Below are 22301 nucleotides of genomic sequence, written 5' to 3'. Positions count from 1 at the left end.
GTGTGTGTGTGTGTGTGTGTGTGTGTGTGTGTGTGTGTGTGTGTGTGCAGAGACTGATGAATCAACCAAGCACCATGTATGGAGAGGATCTAGACCCCCTGCTCAGATGTAGCCCATGGGCAGCCCAGTCTCCACAGGGGTTCCCCAGTAAAAGGAGCAAGGGTAGTCACTGGCATGAACTTCATTGCCTGTTTTTTTTTTTTTTTTTATCACCTTCCCCTGGCAAGCTGGCCTTATTAAGCCACAGAGAAAGAGGATCCAGGTAGTCCTGATGAGACCTGATAGGCTGGGGTCAGATAGTAGGGCAGGGGTAGAAGGACGTCCTCTATCAGTGGACTAGAGGAGGGACATAGGTGGGAAGAGGGAGGGAGGATGGGAAGAGAGAGGGAGGATGGGAAGAGGGAGGGAGGGTAGGAAGAAGGAGGGAGGGTGAGACGGGGAGGAGACAGGGAAAGGGCTACAGCCACGATACAAAGTGAATAAATTGTAATAAAAAATAATGATGATGATGATGATAAAAACAAGGGAACAAAGAAAAACAAATAAAAGTAAAATACGGTGGTGATAAATGCTGACTGGATGGCAGGGCGTGGTGAAAGGGGAACACCTGCTCAGTTTGGTGAGGGTGCAAATGTTGCCTCCCCTATGCTAATCAATGTGAAGGCTTCCCAAAAAGCTGGAAATAGGTCTACCACAGGACTCAGCTCTACACTCTCGGACATATACCCAAAGGACTCTACATCCAAATGGAAATGCTGGATCATCCAGGTTTATTATTTCTCCATGTACAATAGCCAGGAAATGGGAACAGCCTGGGTATCCAACAGCTAATGAATGGATGATGAAAATGAAGATATTCTATTGTATGCATGTATAAACTTTTAAAGAATAAATAAAAATATCATGTTTTTTTAAAAATTAGGATTTTAACAGATTTACTTACTAGGCATTATTAAATATATTTTATAAGATCACATTCCCTAAACTGTTAACAGAAGTGCTGACATACACACACACACACACACACACACACACACACACACACACACACAAAAAAAACGCAATATATCTTGTTTTTTAAAAACTTGGAACAATGTTTTCAATTTTTCAGAATGAAAGGCTCTTGCATAAATGTTTAGTGTCCCAGGAAGGAGTATTTTCCACTTTGAAATTGTTTACTTATTTACCTTAATGAAGACTAAGATACAGGAGGCAAGATAGTGATTTTCAGATTCCAGTGAGCCATAATAACCAGCCATTATCAGACTTTAATTTTATTCAACAAAAATTTTCTGTTAATCCAATTAATTTTTATGGCAGTTACAAAGAGCCTAAAACATGTATTTTGGATTAGGTTAGTTTACGTAATTCAGGACCAAACAACTCCAGCTTTCTCTAGAGAAAAAATTCTGGCTAACCTAGGTATACTGGCTACATTTTATAAGCATCGGGGCAGTTTTTAAAAATTATTGATTTCTGGATTTTATTGCAAACCTGTTAATTCAGAATCCTGTGATAGAGACACTGCTATAGTAAAAATTCCCAATTCGATTATCACATGCAACCAGGACTGTGAACTGTAGTCAGCAGAAAGCTAATGCTAAGCTAATGTAGACCTGAGTAATTCTGCATATATAAGGATATTTTATTTTCCATAGAAAAACTGGGACTTTTGATTGTCTCTACTGAAATCAATGAAATGAACATAATGAAATAAGCCAGTTTCTCAGTTGGCTTTCTTTTCTTTTTAGATGTCAGCTAAGGCCATTTTAGGAGCTATAACCGCCTACTTTCCATAGTTTCACACTAAGTTTCTATGCTCAAAAAATTGTGCCATATAGAAAATATACATAGATATACATACATATGTACAAAATATACATATGTATATGTATATACATATACATAGCCTAGATACAACTTATCTTCCCAAGATCTATGTTGCAGGAATGTTTTTAGCATTATTAATCTTCTTATTCTATTGTTATAGTCTCTGAATTAGCTAAAGACTGATTCTTCTATAGCAGAAAACAAACAAAAGAAATCACCATTTCAAAATTAGCTTTGCCATCAAGAAGTCTGGGTTCAAATTCCAGCTCTGGGAATGCAGATCGAGTCAGCCAGTCAGGAGCAGGTGGTTGGAGACTGTGGCAAAGATCCAGAAAGATTGTTCTGGAAGCCTTCAAACTGTCAATGCCCTCAAGCCAGGTGGTCTGAGGATGCCTTTCCCACTGAAGGGTCCGTTAGAGGTATCCCCTGAGAGAGTCGTGAGTAAATCAACCTTGGGAGAGAGCATTGGACGCAGTGAGAGTTACAGAGAGAGAATTAGCACAGTGAGCTTGGAAGAGCACCATGGGTGTGGAAGGGATCGTGAACCCCACAATAAGAGTTTGGTTCTATATTTACAGCAATGGTGGGCTACCAAAGAGCTATGGTGAAAGGTGGCATAAGAGCTTCAGATATAGCTGAGGCTCTTTGTTAAGTGACAAGATCATTTACTTGTTCTCTTTCACTAAGTATAGCTCTGGCCTACCTTCATATTTAAAGTTTCCTTTGCTGGTAACAAATTGATCTTAGAATCAATATCCTTCTAGTCTCTATGTTTAACAAGGAATTAGAAAAAAATGATAACATTGACAGTGGCTTAGGGCGTGGTATTCCTGTTCACAATTATTTGAGAATTTGCAAAGCAAAATAATGTTAAGAAGCAAAAGAAAGTGGGTAGTAGGTGGCTAGCAGTTGTCAGCACATAAAGGCTAAATGTCTGGTGCATGAGGGACATATTCTCCCTGAATAATAATCAGGATAGGTTTGCGTTACAATTCCTCAGGCTCAAGACTGATAGAAGGGGAATTCCAGTGGTTCTGATTGTTTCTCGGGAACGCTGCCCACTGGGGTGAAACCCATTCCCCGATGATGACATCAGAGAAAGGCCACGATGTCGTCACTATGCTAGTGGCAGCATAGCCACCTCTGATTCCACTGATGGCAAAAAGGCCATACAGCCGTGGACCTGCTGCCAAAGCGCATGCTTCAGATTCAAACGTTTTTCATTCTCTTTGGAGACCTGCCCACCTTTTTGCTTTATATGCAGCAGGGAAGCCTGACCTGCTGTTAGGAATTACACTCAGGTTTCAGCTCATAGGAGAAGCAAATTGGGGGAGGGAGGTGTTATTGTTTGCCTCCTCTTCTTGTGATGAACACCATGACAAAACACAACTTGGGGAGAACGGGTTTATTTAAGCTTACAGGCCATAGTTTATCATCAAAGGAAGCCAGGGTGGGAACACCGGGCAGAAGCTGGCTTGCGCCCTGAAGCTCATACTTATCCAACATGCTTCTTGACCTCAGTACCACCAAGGTTAATTCTTTCTTCATTGGCCTGTGCCCTCCTACATCGATTATCAATCAAGAAAATGCCCACAGGTCAGTCTGGTGGGTAGGGTCCCCAAACTGAGACTCCCTCAGATAACTCTGGGATTTGTCAAGTTGTCATCTGAAGCTAACAAAGAGAGTAAAGTTTCCACAAGAATCTACTTAATGTGCCATGACATGACATAACATACTAGGAAAATATGCAGGTCTCTTGTCTCCAACTCTTGCCCCCTTGTTTTATGTAAGCTGATACTGCTAGAGAGGCATGACCACCCACTCAAGTAGAAAAACAAGGGCTTGAGGGATTTGTGTTTAATTTTTGGCTTGACTTACTTTATTATTCACAGTAAAAGTATTCCTCTGCTGGTAAAGATGAAAGAAAATACTGTAAGATCAACATGTCTCAGAACATGTTTCCCTGGCTCACTCCAAATCAGTGGAAGAATGAAGGTCACTGGGAATATGATTTATAAAGGTCAGCTTATTAGAGAATGCACAAGGTTGGCCTAAGCATATCACTTGTGTGAGGTTTGGCATTTTATTTCTTGCCACTGAAAACAGCTGTCTCAAACATTCTTCTTTCCTTTCTGACTTGTATAATTAAAATTTGATTTTCTGAATATCTCTTAGTGATTTTGTTCCCCAGCTAAGTCAAGTAGCTCTGCACCTATAAGACAATTGGAGGTGGTTAACATGAGGTTTTGATGTCAGTGAGTTTTCACAAGGCTTAGCTGGCTGAGGATATAAAGCTTCAAACCGTTCTTCCTTCTGATAGACTTGAAGTTGATTTAGAATTAGAACAAAAACTATCTGTGAGGAGAAAAATGTTCTATGTAGGCACAATTCTTATGCCCAACATGAAAGAAAGTTAAGGAATATGAAATACTTACCCTCACATTGTCACGAAAGAAAGCCCAAAGCAGAGGAGCTAATTTGAATACATGTTTATAAATTCTCAACCTTAATGGCATGATTTGAGGGGTTTGATGCTAAAGAAACCCCTAAGTTTTATCATAAACCCTTTGCATCCTTGGGATTTTAGAACAAGAAAGATTTGATCATGTTAACAAAATAAATGAGTATCAAAGGAAACATGAGTTAGAAGGACCACTGTGCAGAACACAGAATGGACTAGACCTAAAGTGCAGGAACAAATTTGGGTTTAGTCAAAAGGAGGGACAGCTTGTTCTTCTAACGCTGGAGGGAGGGTCGCTGGATAGGTCTGACCACTAAGGGTGAGGTGCCCTGGAGAAGGGGTTGTGGTGATGGTGGTGGTGGTGGTGACAGGTGGTGGCTCTGAAGGGCCTGATGATTATTCCCAAGCTTAAAGATTCTATCCATCCTTAGTCTGGTATTCTCTCAGCAACAGGCTGGAGTCCTCCAATGGTTTCTGGTTTACCTGCTAAGCTGAGTCAAGAACCAGAAAGGTAATTCAGTGAAAAATGTAAAAGAACTGAGCAGCTACATCATGCTGGGGAATGTCAGTACAAAATGACTGTAAAGGAGCCTATCTACATAGACATGCTTCAAAACGAATTTTGCATTTGAGTGTTTTGAACTGTGTTCAGTTCTAATGCTAACCAAGGGGAACTTGAAGCTTCAATAACTGTGTGCTACATTCCTTCTTTTTAATTTGTTTTCTATTAATTACAATTTATTCACTTTGTATCCCAGCTGTAGCCACCTCCCTCATCCCCTCCCAATCCCACTCTCCCTCTTCCTTCTCCTCCCATGCCCTCCCCAAGTCCACTGATAGGGGAGGTCCTCCTCCCCTTCCCTCTGACCCCAGCCTATCAGGTCTCATCAGGACTGGCTGGGAAGGCTGTTCCCCTGGATCAAAGAACCAGTCACTGAGTTCATGTCAGAGACAGCCTCTGTTCCCATTTCTAGGGAACCCACTTGGACACTTAGCTGCCATGGGCTACATCTGTGCAGGGATTCTAGATTATCTCCATGCATGGTCCTTGGTTGGAGTATCAGTCTCAGAAAAGACCCCTGGGCCCAGAATTTTTGGTTCTGCTGCCTTGCTTGTGGAGCTCCTGTCACCTTCAGGTCTTTCTATCTCCTCCTTCTTTCATAAGATTCCCTGCACTCTGCCCAAAGTTTGGTTATGCATCTGCTTTGATACCCTTCTGGATAGAGTCTTTCAGAGGCCCTCTGTGGTAGGCTCCTGTCCTGTTTCCTGTTTTCTCCCTCTTCTGATGTCCATCCCATTTGCCTTTCTGAATGAGGATTGATCATCTTGCCCATAGTTCTTCTTCTTGCTTAGCTTCTTTAGGTGTACAGATTGCTCCATTCCCTTCTAAACAAATGCAACTACTTTCTGCCTTGATGGGTTCTATAGTCAAGGATTCAATGAATCTTAGATCAAAAACTTTGAGGAAAAATGTCTACAATAAACACATATAGATTTATTTCTTATTATTGTTCCCTTGAAAATATAGTATAACAACTAATCGTGGCATTTGCATTGTATTGGGTATTTTTCTTTTATTTAAAATATTCTTTTCTCATACAATATATCCCGATTATCATTTCCCGTCCCTCTTCTGCTTCCAGCTTTTTTGCACCTCCTCTTTATTCTAGATGCACTTCCTTTTTGTCTCTAATTAGAAAAGAGATAGTAACCAAACATAACAAAATAAACTGGAGTAATATGAAGCAAAAACTATCATATCAAAGGTGGACAAGACAACCCAACAGGGGAAAAGAGTACCAAGGGAAGGAACAAGAGTCAAAGATCCACTTGTCCTCACGGTCAGAAGTCCCATTAAAAATACTAAGCTAATAGTCATATGTGCAGAGGACCTGGTGCTGACCCTTGTAGGATCTGTGCTTGCTTCTTCAGTCTCTGTGAGCTCATATGGACCTTGCTTAGTTGGTTTGTAGGGCCTTTTTCTCCTAGTCTGTCTTCCCTTCTGGCTCTTACAATCTTCCCACCTTCTCTTTCTTGGGATTCCCTGAACTCTGAGGGATTTGATGAAGACCTCCCATCTAGGCTTTTGCTCCACATAATGTCTGGCATATCTCCACATCTGCTTCTGAAGAAGTCTGTCTGATGATGATGGAATGAGCAACTGAACTAGCAATACAGCCAAATCTCATTAGGAGTCATTTTACTGATGTTTTTTGCAGACCAGTAGTGTTTGGTGTTACCCTAGGTCTCTTGCCTATCTAATCTCTAGTTCTTGGTTACCCAAGCAGTGTCAGGTAAGGATTCCTTATCTCAAAATGGGGTTCGTGTCTGCCTTTCTCTTTTGGTAAACAACAGCGAACCTTCCTGCACCAAAGTTACTAGAATGTAGGAGTGAAGGATCCATAGAGGCACCTGCTCAAGTCTGGGTATTGTCCTTGGCCATGGGGCCCCACTGTAGGTTTCCAGAGAGCAAGCTGTTGTCTTAGCAACAGCCTGAGTTGATTGGGAATTTCCATGTGACTTCCTTGGCCAATAACTTAACTGAATGCAATCCAGTTCCTTGATAGGAAGCCTTGCCTGTTGACAAGAGATGGCCAGTTGAGGCTCAATATTCCTTCTTACTAGGATTCCTCAATTGGATCACCTTCATACACTCCAGGAAGTTTCCACTGCACTGGGTTTTCACCCCACCCCACAGGTGCCCTCTCCCATTCCAGCCCTCTCTGTGCACTCTCTCCTTCCACCACATCTCCCCAAGTAGGCCTAATCCACTTGCTCCCCATCCCACATACCACCACTCAGCCCATAAAGTCTATTCTGTTTCCCCCTCTCAGAAAGATAGCTGCTTCCCTCTTTACCTAAGCTCTGTGGGTCTATGGTTATCATTTACTTAATAACTAATATCCCCCTATAAGTGATATTTATCTTTCCATACCATATTTATGTTTCTGGGTCTGGGTTACCTCACTCAGAATGATTTTTTTTTCTAGTTACATCCATTTGCCTGCAAATTCCTTTTAAAAAATTTATTTATTTATTTATTTAGTTATTTATTTATTTATTACAGTTTATTTACTTTATATCCCAACTGTAGCCCCCTCCCAAACCCTCCTTCATCTCTTCCCATGCCGCTCTACAAGTTCACTGATAGGGGAGGTTCTCCTCCCCTTCCCTCTGATCCTAGCCTATCAGGTCTCATCAGGACTGTCTGCATTGTCTCCCTCTGTGTCCTGGTAAGGATGCTCCCCACTCAGGGGGTGACTTTGTTTTCTGGTCCAATCTATTTGGTGTTCTGTATGTTTCTTGTACTTTTATAGGAATCTCTTTGAGTTAAGAAAACATTCTTCTATGATTTTGTTGAAAACATTTTCTGGACATTTGAGCTAGGATTCTTCTCCTTCCTCTATTCTTATTATTCTTAGGTTTGATATTTTCATGGTGTCCTAAATTTTCTGCAATTTTTTAGATTTAACATTTTCTTTGATCCATGTACCCATTTCTTCTAGTGTATCCTCAATGCTTGAGATTATTTTGTTGTTGAAGCTGTCCTCTGTAGTTCCTGTTCAAATCCCTAAATTTTCCATTTCCAGAATTCCCTCAGTTTGCATTTTCTTTGTTGATTCTATATCCAATGTCAGGTCCTGAACAATTGTATTTATTTCTTTACACTGTCTGTGTTTTTCTGGATTAATAAGGGGCTTATTAATTTCTTCTTTAATGACCTCTACCATATCCATAAAGGCTGTTTTAAGGTTTAAGTTAGGTTAGAATAGTCAGGACCTGCTGTTTTAGGATAGCTGGGCTCTAGCAGAGACTTGTTACTCTGGCTGTTAATTGTGTTTTTGTGCTGGTGTCCAGGCATCTGGGTTGGGAATGATTTTAGGTCTAGGTGCTGATTTCCAGATTTGTCTTTTGTTGGGTAGTTGTTTTGTTCCTTGGTTTCTATTTTTTCTCTGGATTTTCAAAAATGTGATGGCTGTGTGTTGCCTGTTTCCCTTGCCTGTTCAGTTCTTGTGTTCTCAGGGAATATCTGCTAGTGTTGGAGACCGCAATACTGGGATGAGTTGGGGAAAGGAAAGCTGAGGGTGGTCTTTGAGGTGAGAGAGAAAAGAAAGATCACAAAAGGTCTCCAGCCACAGAGCTGGAGATGAGACTGGGGGGTTGCACCTCAGGAGCAGTAGGAGAGGTGTGAGCTAGCCTCCAGCCTGCTTGTTGCCCTGGGAGGAGCAGCCCTGGTATTACTAGGGAGTTGGGGTCTGGGACAAAGCAACATGTGGGAGAGTGAGGTTGGAAAAGGATGGTTTCTGAGATTCATAGGAGGTGTGGGCAGAGGTGAGGGAAGACTTCACTGGTGTTCTGTTACAACCCTAGGGCTTAGGGCCTAGACTGGGAAATTGGGGCTCAGGAGAAAGACAGAGATACAGAGAGAGAGAGAGAAAGAGAGAGAGAGAGAAAGAGAGAGAGAGAGAAAGAGAGAGAGAAAGAGAGAGAGATCTGTAGCAGCCTAACCTGGCTTTCTGGCAGGCAGTTATGGCCTGTGGTTAGCAGAACATGACTGCTACAGTGTGGGCTTGGATACAGCAACAAGTAGGAGGAAGGAGGTTAGGAGGGAGTAGTCTTTGATATCCACAGGAGATGCGGGCAGGTATGATGGAAGGCTGCAGCTTGTATTCTGTTGCAGCCCTAGGCATGAGAGTGGGTGATTGAGTCTTGAGGAACAGAGAGATTTCTCTCAGGGTCATCCAGCAGCCTACCTGGTTTTCTGGCAGATTTAGTCTCGGTATTGGGCATTATAATTACCCTAAAGATGATTTTAAAGAATATAAGTTGTACACAGGTCATATGCAAACATTATGCCCTTTGTATAAGACATATGAGCATCTGAAAATGTTGACAGTCCTGAGGCCAATCCCCCACTCCTCCCCCGTGGCTGTGTAGAGATGATTTTATTTCTTTTGCCAATAGTAATGGAGCATTTATTCCTGTGCCTGCCACCAGGAAAAAGAAACAAGCCACTAGGCACATGAATAATAAAGTAGGAAATGAGAGGTTATAGGTAGAGGCAGGTATGATGTCTCCTACCTATGCCATTCATCCCAACCTTTCGTTCCCCCACAGAAGGTTGGCTGTGACTATGAGATTGATTCCAATGCTACAGAGGATCGCTGTGGTGTGTGCCTTGGAGACGGCTCTGCCTGCCAGACTGTGAAGAAGCTGTTTAAACAGAAGGAGGGATCCGGTGAGAGAAAAACCCAGATAACTTAAGTATCAAGGGACTTTGAAAAGCCAAAGGGCTGGAGATATGGCTCAGTGGTTAAGAACACTGTCTGCCCTTCCAGAGGTCCTGAGTTCAATTCCCATAAATCCTATGATGGCTCACAACCATCTCTATTGAGATCTGATGCCCTACATAAATAAAATCTTATGGGGCTGGAGATATGGCTCAGTGGTTAAGAACACTGTCTGCCCTTCCAGAGGTCCTGAGTTCAATTCCCATAAACCCTATGATGGCTCACAACCATCTCTATTGAGATCTGATGCCCTACATAAATAAAATCTTATGGGGCTGGAGAGATGGCTCAGTGGTTAAGAGCACTGTCTGCTCTTCCAAAGGACCTGGGTTCAATTCCCAGCCACCCACATGGCAGCTCACAACTGTCTATAATGCCAATTCCAAGGGATCTGATGCCTTCAAACTAATGCACATAAAATTAAATAAATTATTAAAAAAAAAAAAGAAAAGCCAAAGGGAGGGAGGGAAGAAGGGAGAGAAAGAGATTTTGGGTTTGTTTTTTAATAGGATATAGTTCTCACTACAAAGGAAACAGCTCCCTTTGGCATTTATACGAACAACTATTGGTTACTAAGACAATACAGGAAGTGTCACACTGGCCTGAAAGGCTGGTGGCTACTCCAGGGAACAGATAACAGTGTGGTTCCTAGAAGGCCATGCTCCTTGAGAATATGCAGCTTAAGAGGAACAGGATAAAGACAATGACGTCAGAATAAACCAAGAGCCAGGGAGAGATGGACTCACACACTGGGTTGGGGGTTTTGTATATGAGGAACGAGAAGCCAGCAACATGTGGGAAGGCAGAAGTACTGGCGCGTACTGTCAAGGTCAAAGGAGAGGCAAGAAGGAGATGCTTCACATCCCCAGCCTGTACATCCAACACAATGGACCGATGAATCTGAGGGCACGTCTCTACCTAACATGCCTGCCTTTGTCCATTCTTTACCATTCCTTTTCTGTATTTAGACCTTTCAAGAGTTCTTTGTGCAGCCTTATGAGCTACCAGGGAGCCTAGGAGGTGTGGCAAGACCCTACGATCATTTCACATCAGTTATGACCATGAAGGTTTACATTCATCAACAGTAGTTCTCATGGTGCCTTCATACCAGCCATGATCTTTACCTGGTAAAGTCTTAAGATGACGACAACTCGGGATATTTTAATTGAGCCTCCCCAGAAAGACTGTGAAACAAGAATTCCGATATAAATAATTGTTTAGGGGATAGGAGGCCCTGGGAAAACAGCAGTGAATAGAAAGAAGCCAAGAAAGGAAGGGTCTGGTCATCAAGCTGGTGCTCAGACACAGAACTCTACATTTGCATTTTCCCACGTGGAGAAGGAAGAGTTGGGATGGTGATAAGCAGTTTCTGCTGCTCAAGGTGTGGTGGTGGAAATTCATTCTCCTGGTTCTGTAGAAGAATGGGTGCTGGGAACAGCCAGTCTGGCATACAGGACTGAAGTAGATCCTGGATAAGAAGCATCGCCGGCTTCCTAGAGGTCACATCAGAACCAGAAATGATGGCCACTTTCAGATATAAAGGGGTACTGGTTTCTGGGTCTTACTAAAGCAGTGTCTCTCTCTTAGATGTGTTTAGTACTCAGGAAGTCCCTAAGTGTAATTCCATGAGTACTGAGTGTTTTCTTCAATTGATTACATTACTCACTGCCTCCATAGAATACACAGCAGATAGTCTAAATTTATCTAAATTCTATCCTTGTCTTTTCAATTTGACTGATTATTGTCAAATCGTAAAAATGAGTCCTGCCCTGCGCTTTAAGTATTACCATTCACAGACTGCATTTCTCATTTCACTGATAACTTTATTCTGGATGGAACACATCTTTCTAATTACTTTCTGGGGGTGAAGATGATAATCCAGTATGTGTTAAATTTATGATTAAGCATCATGTGGTGGCTATCTTTTTAACCTAAACAAAGACATTTTGTCGATATTTTCTTTTATTTAGATATGGTCACATTAACCTAAATTATAAAATGTCAAACTAAAATCATGTTTCGTTTTCTAACCTCTGGTCCATTTCTCCATAGAGGTCTGTAATTTTGGTCTCTGCTATGCTGTACTTCTTACATGATGACCCGAGCTGTCGTTCCTACATTTTCTCTATTTGACCTTCTAATGTCTTAGGGAATTGCACTTGATTTCTGCTGTTGGTTTATTTTCTTGTCTGTTTTTCTTCTTCTCTAGTCTCTTGGAATAAGAAAAGGAGACTATAAATAGCTTGGCCTGCACTTCTAGCCACATTCTACCACTAAGCATTTAACAGCTGAGACTTGTATTATAAGTTCTCTTTCTTCCATTTGCTGCTTGAAATACTTGAGTGGTCTTTGGCACCCATGGATTGGTGTTAGCGTTACACCGCTCATGACTGCAGGATTCTCGTAGACCTCTGCTCTTGCCCCTCTTAGTGCATAGGGGAGTGCATGGAGTTTCACTCTGAACTGCAACAGGCACTAAGAAGGTCTGTGTCCACAGACCACAGGATGCTTACCAGATCCCATCTTTGCGCCCTGATTAATGAACCTTGACACAAGAAAGGGGGGGAACTGCCTACCACTTTTCCATCATGCAAATGAGGCAAGGGCATGCTGCAAAAGAATAATAAAATATATTTACATTGAACTGGTGTGACGGACTTGTGTGAAGTGCAAAAATATATAGGGATATATATATATTGTTTATTACCTACTTCCCTGTATTTATTCTTCAGCTATTCTGTGGAGCTGCCACATCTCACCTATATTTTATTCTTTGAACTCAAGGTAGCTATTAACCAGGAATAGAATTGTCTTTGTGGTATTTGTCTCTACCTCACTCAACTCCAGATGGCTGCAGTCTCTATCTGGAGTATGTATTCGGTAAGTGCTCATGGAAATTTAGGTAAAATGAGTTTTCCTTAAGATGAATTCCAAACTCTTTTGCTAACAAAGGACAGCACTTCATTGGCTCTTCTAAGTTAGTTCCCCCCCCCCCCCACCCTTTTGCTTTGGTGTCTTAAAAGAAAACTACTCTTTTAGGGATTGGCCACTTCTATGTGCTTTGCTCACGGCTCTTCTTAGAAGAGTTATTTTAAAAAGAGTTTCAATTAAAATGTCTATGATAGTCAGACCCAACCCTTCTTCCTCCTCCACTTCTTTCTCACTGTAGGAGCAGTCGCTGCTACTACCATCAGTTACAGGGGCATGAAATGTTGCTCAAATTCTTTTGTCATTTGTTTAAATACACCTAAGAAGGAGAAGGGATCATGCAGAATTAAAATAGGTCAGGAGGCAAGAAATGAGGGGTCCCCAGCTTCTGAAATCCCTACTGACCTTGACTGACATTTTTCTCTGTAGTCCTAATATCCTTTAGGTGTGTTATGTCTCTATATATCTTTGTACTGAAGTTGCACAGTGTCCATGAAAAAATTTCCAGACCTGTTGCCTCCTTGAGACACTCCAACTAAATTCCTGGCTTTCTCTGTAGAAGGGAATCTTATTCAATAGACTTGATGCTGTGTACTGAATGGTACCATCTTGATTTCTACTTCGTGCCAGACTTGGGCTACATCGGCTACCCTTTCTTATAAAGCCTCATAGTAGCTTCATTTTCCATTGTTCATGAAAAGAAAAGAAAAAAGAAAATCATTACCATTGAGAGGTAGACAATGATTACTGTGATTAGAAGTGTCTGCAATTAGAAGAACTTAGGGCAAAGTAGCAGATACTAAAGATGCCTGACTTGTTTATTCATTTACTCAATACCCAAGAAACAACTGAGCATCTGCTGAAGAACAATGAGTATAATAGTGACTCTCTCTGCTGCCATCTCTGTTTTATAGCAGGGAGGAAACAGGGTATAGATGCTGCTCTGACTTTTAACCTGTAGTTGAAAATTAAACAAATTTTCTGCTTCAAAGGGAAGTTGATGGACCTTTATGCTGATTTTTCTTCCAAAGGTGTCCCAGACTTATTATTCAGATACTAATATTCACCATAAAACTTTACAGCCTATTTTTTAGAAAAAGATTTAATTTAATTTAATTTGTTTGTGTCTGTGTGTGTGTAAGGATGAGTGTCATGACCTCAGAGGCTTGAAGAGGGCTTCAGGAAACCAAACTCAGGCATTCTTGAGAGGCAATATGTACTCCTAACTGCTGAACCAGCTCTCTCCATCCCGCCTTGTGGCCCATTTTCTTTCTTCCTTTCCTCTTTTTCTTCTTTTTTTGAGACAGGGTTTCTCTGTGTAGCATTGGCTGTCCTGGACTTGCTTTGTAGACCAGGCTGGCTTCGAGCTTACAGAGATACGCCTGCCTCTTGCTCCCCAAGTGCTGGGATCATAGGTGTCTACCACTGCACCCAGCTGTGGCCCATTTTCATTGATGTAAACCCTCTATAATCCACTTTTCTCATCCTTGGTTTGTTTCTACTGCTTAGGTTCCTAGGTGTGCCTTATCTACTTTGTCTTTAAACTCGGCTCCTCTTTTCTGACACTGTTTACCATCTTGAAGTTCTTAAAATCACCATTCTGGACTGCTTCTCTCTCCTTCTTTGGCTTCTCTACACTTCTCTTCCAGGTTACAACCAATACTATTAAGTTCTGGCCTTGCTCCTACTGGCCTTCTGTGTCTTGTTGCTGACAATGAGAGGCCACATCTGTGAGCACCCTTAACTCAATGCCTACAAGATCAGCCTTGACTCATATCTCTTTCATTTAATCATAACCAGTATATTCTTGCATCTTAATTTTTTTGATCTAGAGCAGTTATCATAAAATAAATCTTTAATCACAAACACAAATACTCTCACATACAATATACAAGTTTAGTATATTTGTTGCATATAATAACATTATTAGAACTCTGAGCACAATATTTTAAAAAAAAACTTAGTTTTCTCTGGTTACTACACCTCACTTATAATTTCATTTACATAAATAGCATGAAAAATAAAAATAATTTCTGCAGTTTAGATAACAGAAAAAGGACAAAGGAAGTCCCTGTTCTATAGTATAAACTCTTGATGCCAGCATCTATACATTTAGGATGGGAGATTCCTGTAATATGATAATAGTATCTTCCTGGAATGATGTGTGTACCTGGCAGACCAGATCCTACCAAACCCCTCAGACTCTACCAGACTCCCCACCAGATCCCACCTACTAACAGTCATGCATTTAATTCTCACAGAAATGTCTCACTAGTCTCTGTCACCCATCTTATTGGTTGGAAGTGAAATGTACATTAGAGATTGACACGCACAAGTTGTGCTATTGCTGTCTTCCCAATTCCACAACAATGCATATTCTGAAGATTTGAATGAATGGAACCCTCCTAGGACATCCATTGAACAGGCAGAAGGAGGAAGGATGTAGCAATTTAGGAATAAGTAACATGGCTAATGGAGGGGGACAAAAGAGATACTTTTGGGAAGAAATGATATTACTTTGAGGCTGAAAATTACTCACATGGTACACCACAAAGTTCACTGTGTTTGCTGTTGACTTGGGAGAACAGGGAGAGCTGTGTGGCTTTGGAGAGGTAAATATTGCCAAGAGATCAACATCTTGGCAAGTCTAATTCTCTGACAACATATAAAGTTGCTTGCTATAAATCACCTCAGTGCTACCAACCATAACATTAATATAAATTAATTAAAGTAATAAGGGGCTGGACAAGGAACTGCAAGTAGCTAAGAGAATCATATATACACACACATTCCAGAGAGGACTTGAGGAAGAAGGTAGCACACAGTGGTAATGTGACTGTCTTAGAACCAAAGTACACCTGGAGACTGGATATAGGAGGCTGGATAGACATCCTATCTTATTATTTCCCCCCAGGAAGCCTTAGGTTGGTTTGGAAGGGAAGAAGGGGAGGGTAGTTAGATACTCTAGAGTTTTCATATCAAGGCTGAAATGCTTCCAGGACTAAGACTCTAATCCTTTACCCTAAAAGTAAGTACAAAGTCACTATTCATTTTTGAGCCTTCTCCTGCCTTTTCTTCCTACTGACTTCTAGTTCAGTACTTGTGATGTCTTACCATGTACCCTGAGATTGTCACACTTTTGAAATAATTAAGGCTAAATCTGAGGCAGAGCAACTCAGCCTTTCAAAAGATCTTTTAGGAACATTGATTTTTATGTAGTTCTTCCTCATCCTGTGACTCATGTTGAACACAGAACTGTATCTGATTTGTACTCCTACATGCCACAGCTCTCAAGTGAGACACCGGAAGATGGATCTAAAAATTCATGCTTCCTCAGGAACTTACTCACATGTATTGTGAGCATCAGGCCTCTAATGAATGTTGTTTTGGTTGCCACTAGCAGACACCATCAATCTTATGTAGAATGATGGCTGAGGAGTCTCTGAGATCACTCTTCAGTTCCTGTGATTGTGCAGAAGAGATTCAAAGGAGTTAGACAGACGGACAAACTTCATAGAACTAGATCTGCTGTGCAGTGCACTGTTTGCATACTTAAAAAAAAAACTTTTATTTACATTTCTTATAACTCTTCCTCCCTATTCACCCTAATCCCTTACAAGAGCCAAGAGGAGAGAGAAAGAGCAGGTAGGAGAGAAAAAGCATTAGTAGGAGAGAGGGCACAGTTCTCTTAGCTGTTTCCTGATGGTTAGGGTGATTGGATTCCTTGGAGCCAGTCCAATCCTCTTGTCTCACTGCATCAACAGCAACAGGGGTCACAGGGGAGAAGCAACAGCCTTGTTCTTTCTCAGAGCTACTCCACACTCTCTGGGCTCTGGCATTTATTCTCTCTCCAGAGTCCTCAGATTTAAACTATCTGCAGCTGACAAAGAGCTCCTCTCAGAGCCTGCATGAGGCAAATATTTTGCTGCTGTGGACAATCTGAATCAGTCCCACATCCCACACCAGGGATTAAAATAAAATCATGTTTATATCCACAGCAGTTCACAGACTGGAACACAAGGCCGTCCTAAAGCCCATGTTCCTTCCATCCTATGAAGCCATGGTTCTCGGGAAGCGTAAGTAGCATGGGATCATAAGGAGCTAGTGAAGAAAGGCGACCACCATGTCCGTTTCTTCTCTCACCGGCATGCCTCCTCCTATGACAACCATTAAACAGGAGAAGATTGCCGCCAGAGTCGATCAATGCTTTAAAACAGATACATTTTTTTTTAGAAGCCTGGATGACAGCACTGAAAGTTATGAATTTGTCATTTTGTAAAAGAGGAGAAAATGAGGAGCCAAGGCGTCCTAGTGAATAGAATTGTGCAATGAGGTAGAAACCAGGGCAGAGAACTTGGGTTTTTGTTATGCGCTGATTGAAACAAGCCAGGTGGCACTCAATCCAAGGTTACCTTCCAGAAGGTCGTAATGGATTTCAGTTTGGATTAAATTGTATCTAAGAAGCTGTTTTTGACCTGATGGTGATGCCGAGGAAGAAAAATCTGTAGCCTGTGGGTTGCTTGGGAGAGCTCACTGATGGCAAGAATAAAAGGAGGAAGGAGGAATTCGAATGGGAAACTAGCTTGGAGCTGAGAAATTTTGAAGCATTCATACAGAATCACACACACACACACACACACACACACACACACACAAATGCTGTGTCAGCTGCAAATCTTCTGAGTCCCATCTGTATTTAGTCACCTATCCTCATAGAACTGTCTATACACTAAGTCATTAAGCTCCTAAGAATTCTTTCACTGGTTAGTCTGTTCTAGTTCTTCATAGCTGCTGGTTCTACCCATCCCGGTGGCCACTCAAGCATGGGCACTGAGGGATACAGATGCTAAGGATAACAGGCAGCTTTAGCTGAGAAACTAGCAAGCCTCTTTCATTAGTGTCTCTTTTGTCCACAGGTTACGTCGACATTGGACTTATTCCCAAAGGGGCAAGGGATATAAGGGTAATGGAAATCAAGGCAGCTGGAAATTTCCTGGCCATTAGGAGTGAAGATCCAGAAAAATATTACCTCAATGGGGGGTTTATTATCCAGTGGAATGGAAATTATAAGCTGGCCGGCACCGTCTTCCAGTACGACAGGAAAGGAGATCTGGAAAAGCTGATGGCTCCAGGCCCCACCAACGAATCAGTATGGCTGCAGGTAATGCTGAAGGGAAGGAGCTGCTGGCCAGCGTGCTGTTCAGGGGCATCCTTCTCACTTCCCTCTTAAGCTGTTTAGCAGAGGACATTAACTGTGACTCATTAATTTCCTTAACAAAAAGTAGGGAGGGAGAAAAATGTTTGTGCTGTTCCTTCTTTGTTCTTTAGAACTGCAGAAGCCCCAGGAACAAAAGTCAGAACCTCCAAACCATCTGGAAGTTGGAACATAGTTCTCAGGCTGATTTATTCCTTGTGTATTTAAAGTGCCTCATTGTGGCTTCCTAGCAGTGGTGATGAATTGAGGTGACAACTTTGGTTGTCAGGTAGAGTTTGCTTTGTGAAACTCTTGGAACAAGGCAGCTCACATCAGAGTACATGCTTTGCAAAGAATCATGGGTTTTGTCCTTGTTAAGCATAGAAATATAGAAAATAGGATGTCTGTACTGGGCAGCACAAAGTAAGTTGGCAATGAGAGACAGTCCAACAGAGTCAGATTCAGCCACATTCTAAAACCTGAGGGAGGTCAAATCAGAATGTGAAGGCAGAAGATGGTGGTCAAGGTTATCCTTTTTCATCTCAGAGCTACGGTATATTAAAACTACCACCCAACCTAAGAACTAGAGTAGGAACCTCATTAACACACAGCTGTAATGTAAGTTAATGTCTGAGAGCTAACTTCATGTCAGGTAATAATCAGTTTCTGTATACGTATTCACTTAACCCTGATGAGAAACACACCAGCAAGTACTTCTTAGGTTTGTTTTGAAAGTAAAGAAACTAAGGCATTTACCCATATTCCTGAAGTTAGTAAGTACACAGGGCACAGGAGACATTTGGCTCAACCCCATAGTGTAGTGTCCATATGATTTAAATTCTGTATTAAACTTGCATGTTGTTTTAGCCAATGAACTACAGAAGCAGATTGTGTGATTGTAGACAGCCAAAGTTGATGTAGCTAGACAAATACAGATGTTGGTAGAGAACCTTTTAGCAGCGCCCACTATAACTACTGCCAAAGAGAAACATTCTGTGATGTTTGGTATACAAGTATCCATGTATGCAGGAGTGCAAATATACCAGAGGTCAGCATCAGTTGGGCCATCTTTCTCGATAGCTTGCCTTAGTTTATTTGGCTTTTTTGAGACAAGTCTCTCACTAAACCAGGCGCTTGCTGATTCAGTTAGACTGGCTGGCCAGCAAACCCTGGGGATCTTCCTATCTCTGCTTCCCTAGTCCTGGAATTATAGGAGCACACACCCATGCCTGGCTTTCTGCACGGGTGAATGGCATCCACTTTACTTACTTATCCATCTGTCTAGCTTCTGGGTATACTTTTAAACGACTGGCTTGCAATCTATATTCAAGACAGTTTGACATGACTCTTCTCTCGCATTTTAGCTACTATTCCAGGTGACTAACCCTGGTATCAAGTATGAGTACACGGTCCGGAAGGATGGGCTTGACAATGACGTGGAGAAGTTGTTGTACTCCTGGCAGTTTGGCCGCTGGACAGAATGTAGTGTGACATGTGGAACAGGTGAGAAACAGCTGCTTCCACTTGGAAACACCACCAGCTTTGGAGTAGGCCAAAGAGGTGATCTAGGCCAGTATTTTCATCCTGTGCCTTCTGGTCTCCAGGATCTCACAGAGGGATCCCAGGACATCCCTTTGAGCAGTGACTGGGTTTGTCTGTGGCTTAAAGGAATAGGTACCCTGTTTACATTTTATTGGTCTGCTTTGATTACATGGATACCACTCCACTCGAGGGGAGACTGGGATATACAAAGACACGAGAGGACACTTGGAAAGCACAGACATCACCTGCATGATGTATGAACTTTGCCAAGGCTCTTGAAGGCAGAGGCTATGCCTCTTGGTATGTGGAGCTTTCAAAATAATGTTGTCTGAGGAAGCTTTATTTCTGTGCCTGTCTTTGGACCACACTTGAGTCTGTTCTGGAACTTCTTGCCTCCTTCCTGGAATTTCTGCCTATAAAACCAGAGCACTTGCATAGCAGATAGCCAGGGTGTGTAATGTAGCAATGGAAATCAAAATGAAGGAGGGAACATGCCAGGAAGCCATTCTTCGCCTCCTTCTTACCCGATGTGGCCTCACCCCTTGTTTCCCTACCCCAGGAAGCAATCATAGAATAGGGTCCAGAATCAGAAGTTGGGTCATGCATAATGCAGCTCATAAACAATTCATCCTTTCCCCAGTTTAGCACAGAAAGCTAGGTACAGCTTTTAGAACTCGTAAGAATAAAATGTCTGCTTAAAAATTTCTTTTGTTTTTAATTGTCTGTATGAGGAATAGAGTACAGGAATATTTGTGAAAGTTCCTGCAGAAGCTAGAGATGTTAGCTCCCTGGAACTGGAGCTATACAGCAGTTGTGAGCCGCCTGATACGAGTGCAGAAAACCGAACTTGGGTTCTCACAAGGCGGAGCCATCTCTCTAAAATGTCTATTTTAAACGTAATCTATTTACTCTTTGAGACCTTCATACATTTGTATGACGTATTTTTACATATATGCATTATGCATCTTTACATATATAAGGTTTTGAAACTGTTAACATAGAAATTATTCTAGGCCCAAGGTGCAGTCTGGCAGCTGTTACACAGGTGTCCCTAGACAATCCATCCTTGATTCCCATATCAGTCTCCAGCAATGCCCTGGCCTGTGGCCCAGCATGGGCCAGGTTCCCAGAGAAGCAAAGGCAATTTTTAGCAGGAAATAAATATTGAGTGTCAAATACTTTCCCTGGGGATCATTCATGAGAAAAATGAAGTCATTGTGAATGTAGTTCCAAGTACATTTTCAACCTGTGATTCCCTCTTCTTCTCAGCTCTCAGGGAAGTTCATGCTTAAACGTTCTGCTTAAATTAGTTGTCCCAGACCACACATAATGAAATTCACCTAGTGCTAGTTATCTGAGACTCCACAGAAAAGCAGAGCATCCTCCACCCTCTTCTGTTTCTGGATTTAATGAGCTTGGGTTTGTTATTTCAGAGCATCAGGGACCGAGAGCTAAGCAGCTGGGTTTGCAGTGACCGTAACGAGACTTCCAAAGTTAGTTAGGAAATAGAACATCCTTAACTAATGTCAATTCAACATTTGGTTTTGCTTGTTACAGCCTGGTCCTTCAGCACCATCCCTGCCTGGGTGAGTAAACTTCATTCCGATTGCAAAGCCTTAATGGGATGTTCACAGTGAGCATGTGAACTTCAATACACTGCCTATTGCAGTTACCGGGAGATCTCTGGCTCCGGCAGAGAAAATCCTGGCTATCTATGTTAGTCACTACCCCAGACACATAGAGGACAGGACACTGATATTCACACAGGGCACACAATGTGAAACACAAAGACAGAACAGCGACACATTCAGTGGCCATTTGTCATTATATATATTTAAGTTAAAACTTTCTACATTATAAAAATGTAGGGTAACATAGGGAAAAAATGGAAAACACAAAGGACCAAATGGTGGTGGAGGGGAACCACAAAATCAGAGGTCAGTGTGGGTACCACAGAATTAGTATACTCTTGCAGCATCCTTGACACCTCTTAAGTTGGGGCCTGCCCACTGGAAACAGTGGTTAGTTACCACTGGATAATGTTTTGGTTCATCCTGTTCAAACAAAAACTTGAAGACACTTTCTGATGCAATATCCATGAGGATATTAAAACTATCAAGGCAGGTTTAAAATGTGTTAGCAAATGAAGATGAGATATAGTTTACCAAAATCATAAAAAGGAGAGAACAAGAAATCTAGTAGCTGGCTGGCTGGCACCACTGTGGCTAATCTAATGGTCTCTCATTATGCTGGTCTCCTATGTCCCACTGCTTTTGTACCCTGTGCAGCCTGCAGAGATTAGGCCCTCTTTGATTATAGGGCTCTCGTTTTGTTCTCTAATATTACAGCGGCTTGCATTTTCTCTGTTGCTGCTGTGCTCGCTCACGGTGTTCTGTGAAATGCCGAATGCCTGCTTTAACCAGTTAGCTGCTAAGTGTTGTGGGATTTTGCAGGCTTTTCTGATTTTCTTTAATTGTGTGATTTGCCTGACTTTCACGCAGTGGCTACAGAAAGGGAGCCACGGTTGGTCTGAAGACTGGTTTTGCTTAATTTTGTGAATAGTTCCTTCGGAGGACAGAAACATTTTTTTTTCCTAACACCATTAAAGTTCTTCAAGCATAGTCAATTTTTTTTAACCTGAACAAATTTTCACCTTTTTTTTTCAAAGTTGCCTTTAACATGATATGATCAGATGACTGGCATTTCAGTGGGGAAAATGGTATTGGCTTTTATACTTATGGGACTTGTGAAGATGTTAGCAATGACCAGTGACAAAAATCAAGCATGTTAATGCATAGCTAATTAATAGTTAAAGTCAGTAAAAAGTCAGAGAAGTTTTTGAGCTGGAAAAAAAGAATTATGACAAAGTGGGGTCAATCATCTAGAAAATTGAATTATAGGGTGTAGAGAAACAGGTTTAAGTGGATTGGATGAATAAAATCTTCTCTACATCCCAATCTCAGTGTGTGTTCAACCTTGACTGCAAAACCTGAATTATTCAGTGTCTTCAGAGAGAGTTGATACTCCATATATACATACATATACATGTATGTAT

At 41.7% G+C, this 22301-nt stretch overlaps 1 protein-coding gene across 2 annotated transcripts in view; it reads left to right on the top strand.

Annotated features, from left to right (window-relative positions):
- Nucleotides 1-22301, top strand: part of Adamts12 (ADAM metallopeptidase with thrombospondin type 1 motif 12) — a 290333-nt gene that overhangs the window by 182980 nt on the left and 85052 nt on the right. Inside the window, exons 14-16 of one of the 2 annotated variants that reach the window (XM_055601145.1) lie at nt 9410-9530; nt 17427-17671; nt 19069-19207. In XM_055601145.1, coding sequence (XP_055457120.1) covers nt 9410-9530; nt 17427-17671; nt 19069-19207 — 505 coding nt within the window. The remainder of the gene's footprint in view (nt 1-9409; nt 9531-17426; nt 17672-19068; nt 19208-22301) is intronic. The other variant, XM_055601146.1, reaches the window with a different exon arrangement.

This window comes from Psammomys obesus, unplaced genomic scaffold (genome assembly GCF_907164565.1).
Source record: "Psammomys obesus unplaced genomic scaffold, mPsaObe1.curated_primary_1811, whole genome shotgun sequence".
Taxonomy (NCBI): Eukaryota; Metazoa; Chordata; class Mammalia; order Rodentia; family Muridae; genus Psammomys; species Psammomys obesus.
The sequence above is the reverse complement of the archived record's forward strand: the minus strand, read 5'-3'. Positions and strand labels throughout refer to the sequence as shown.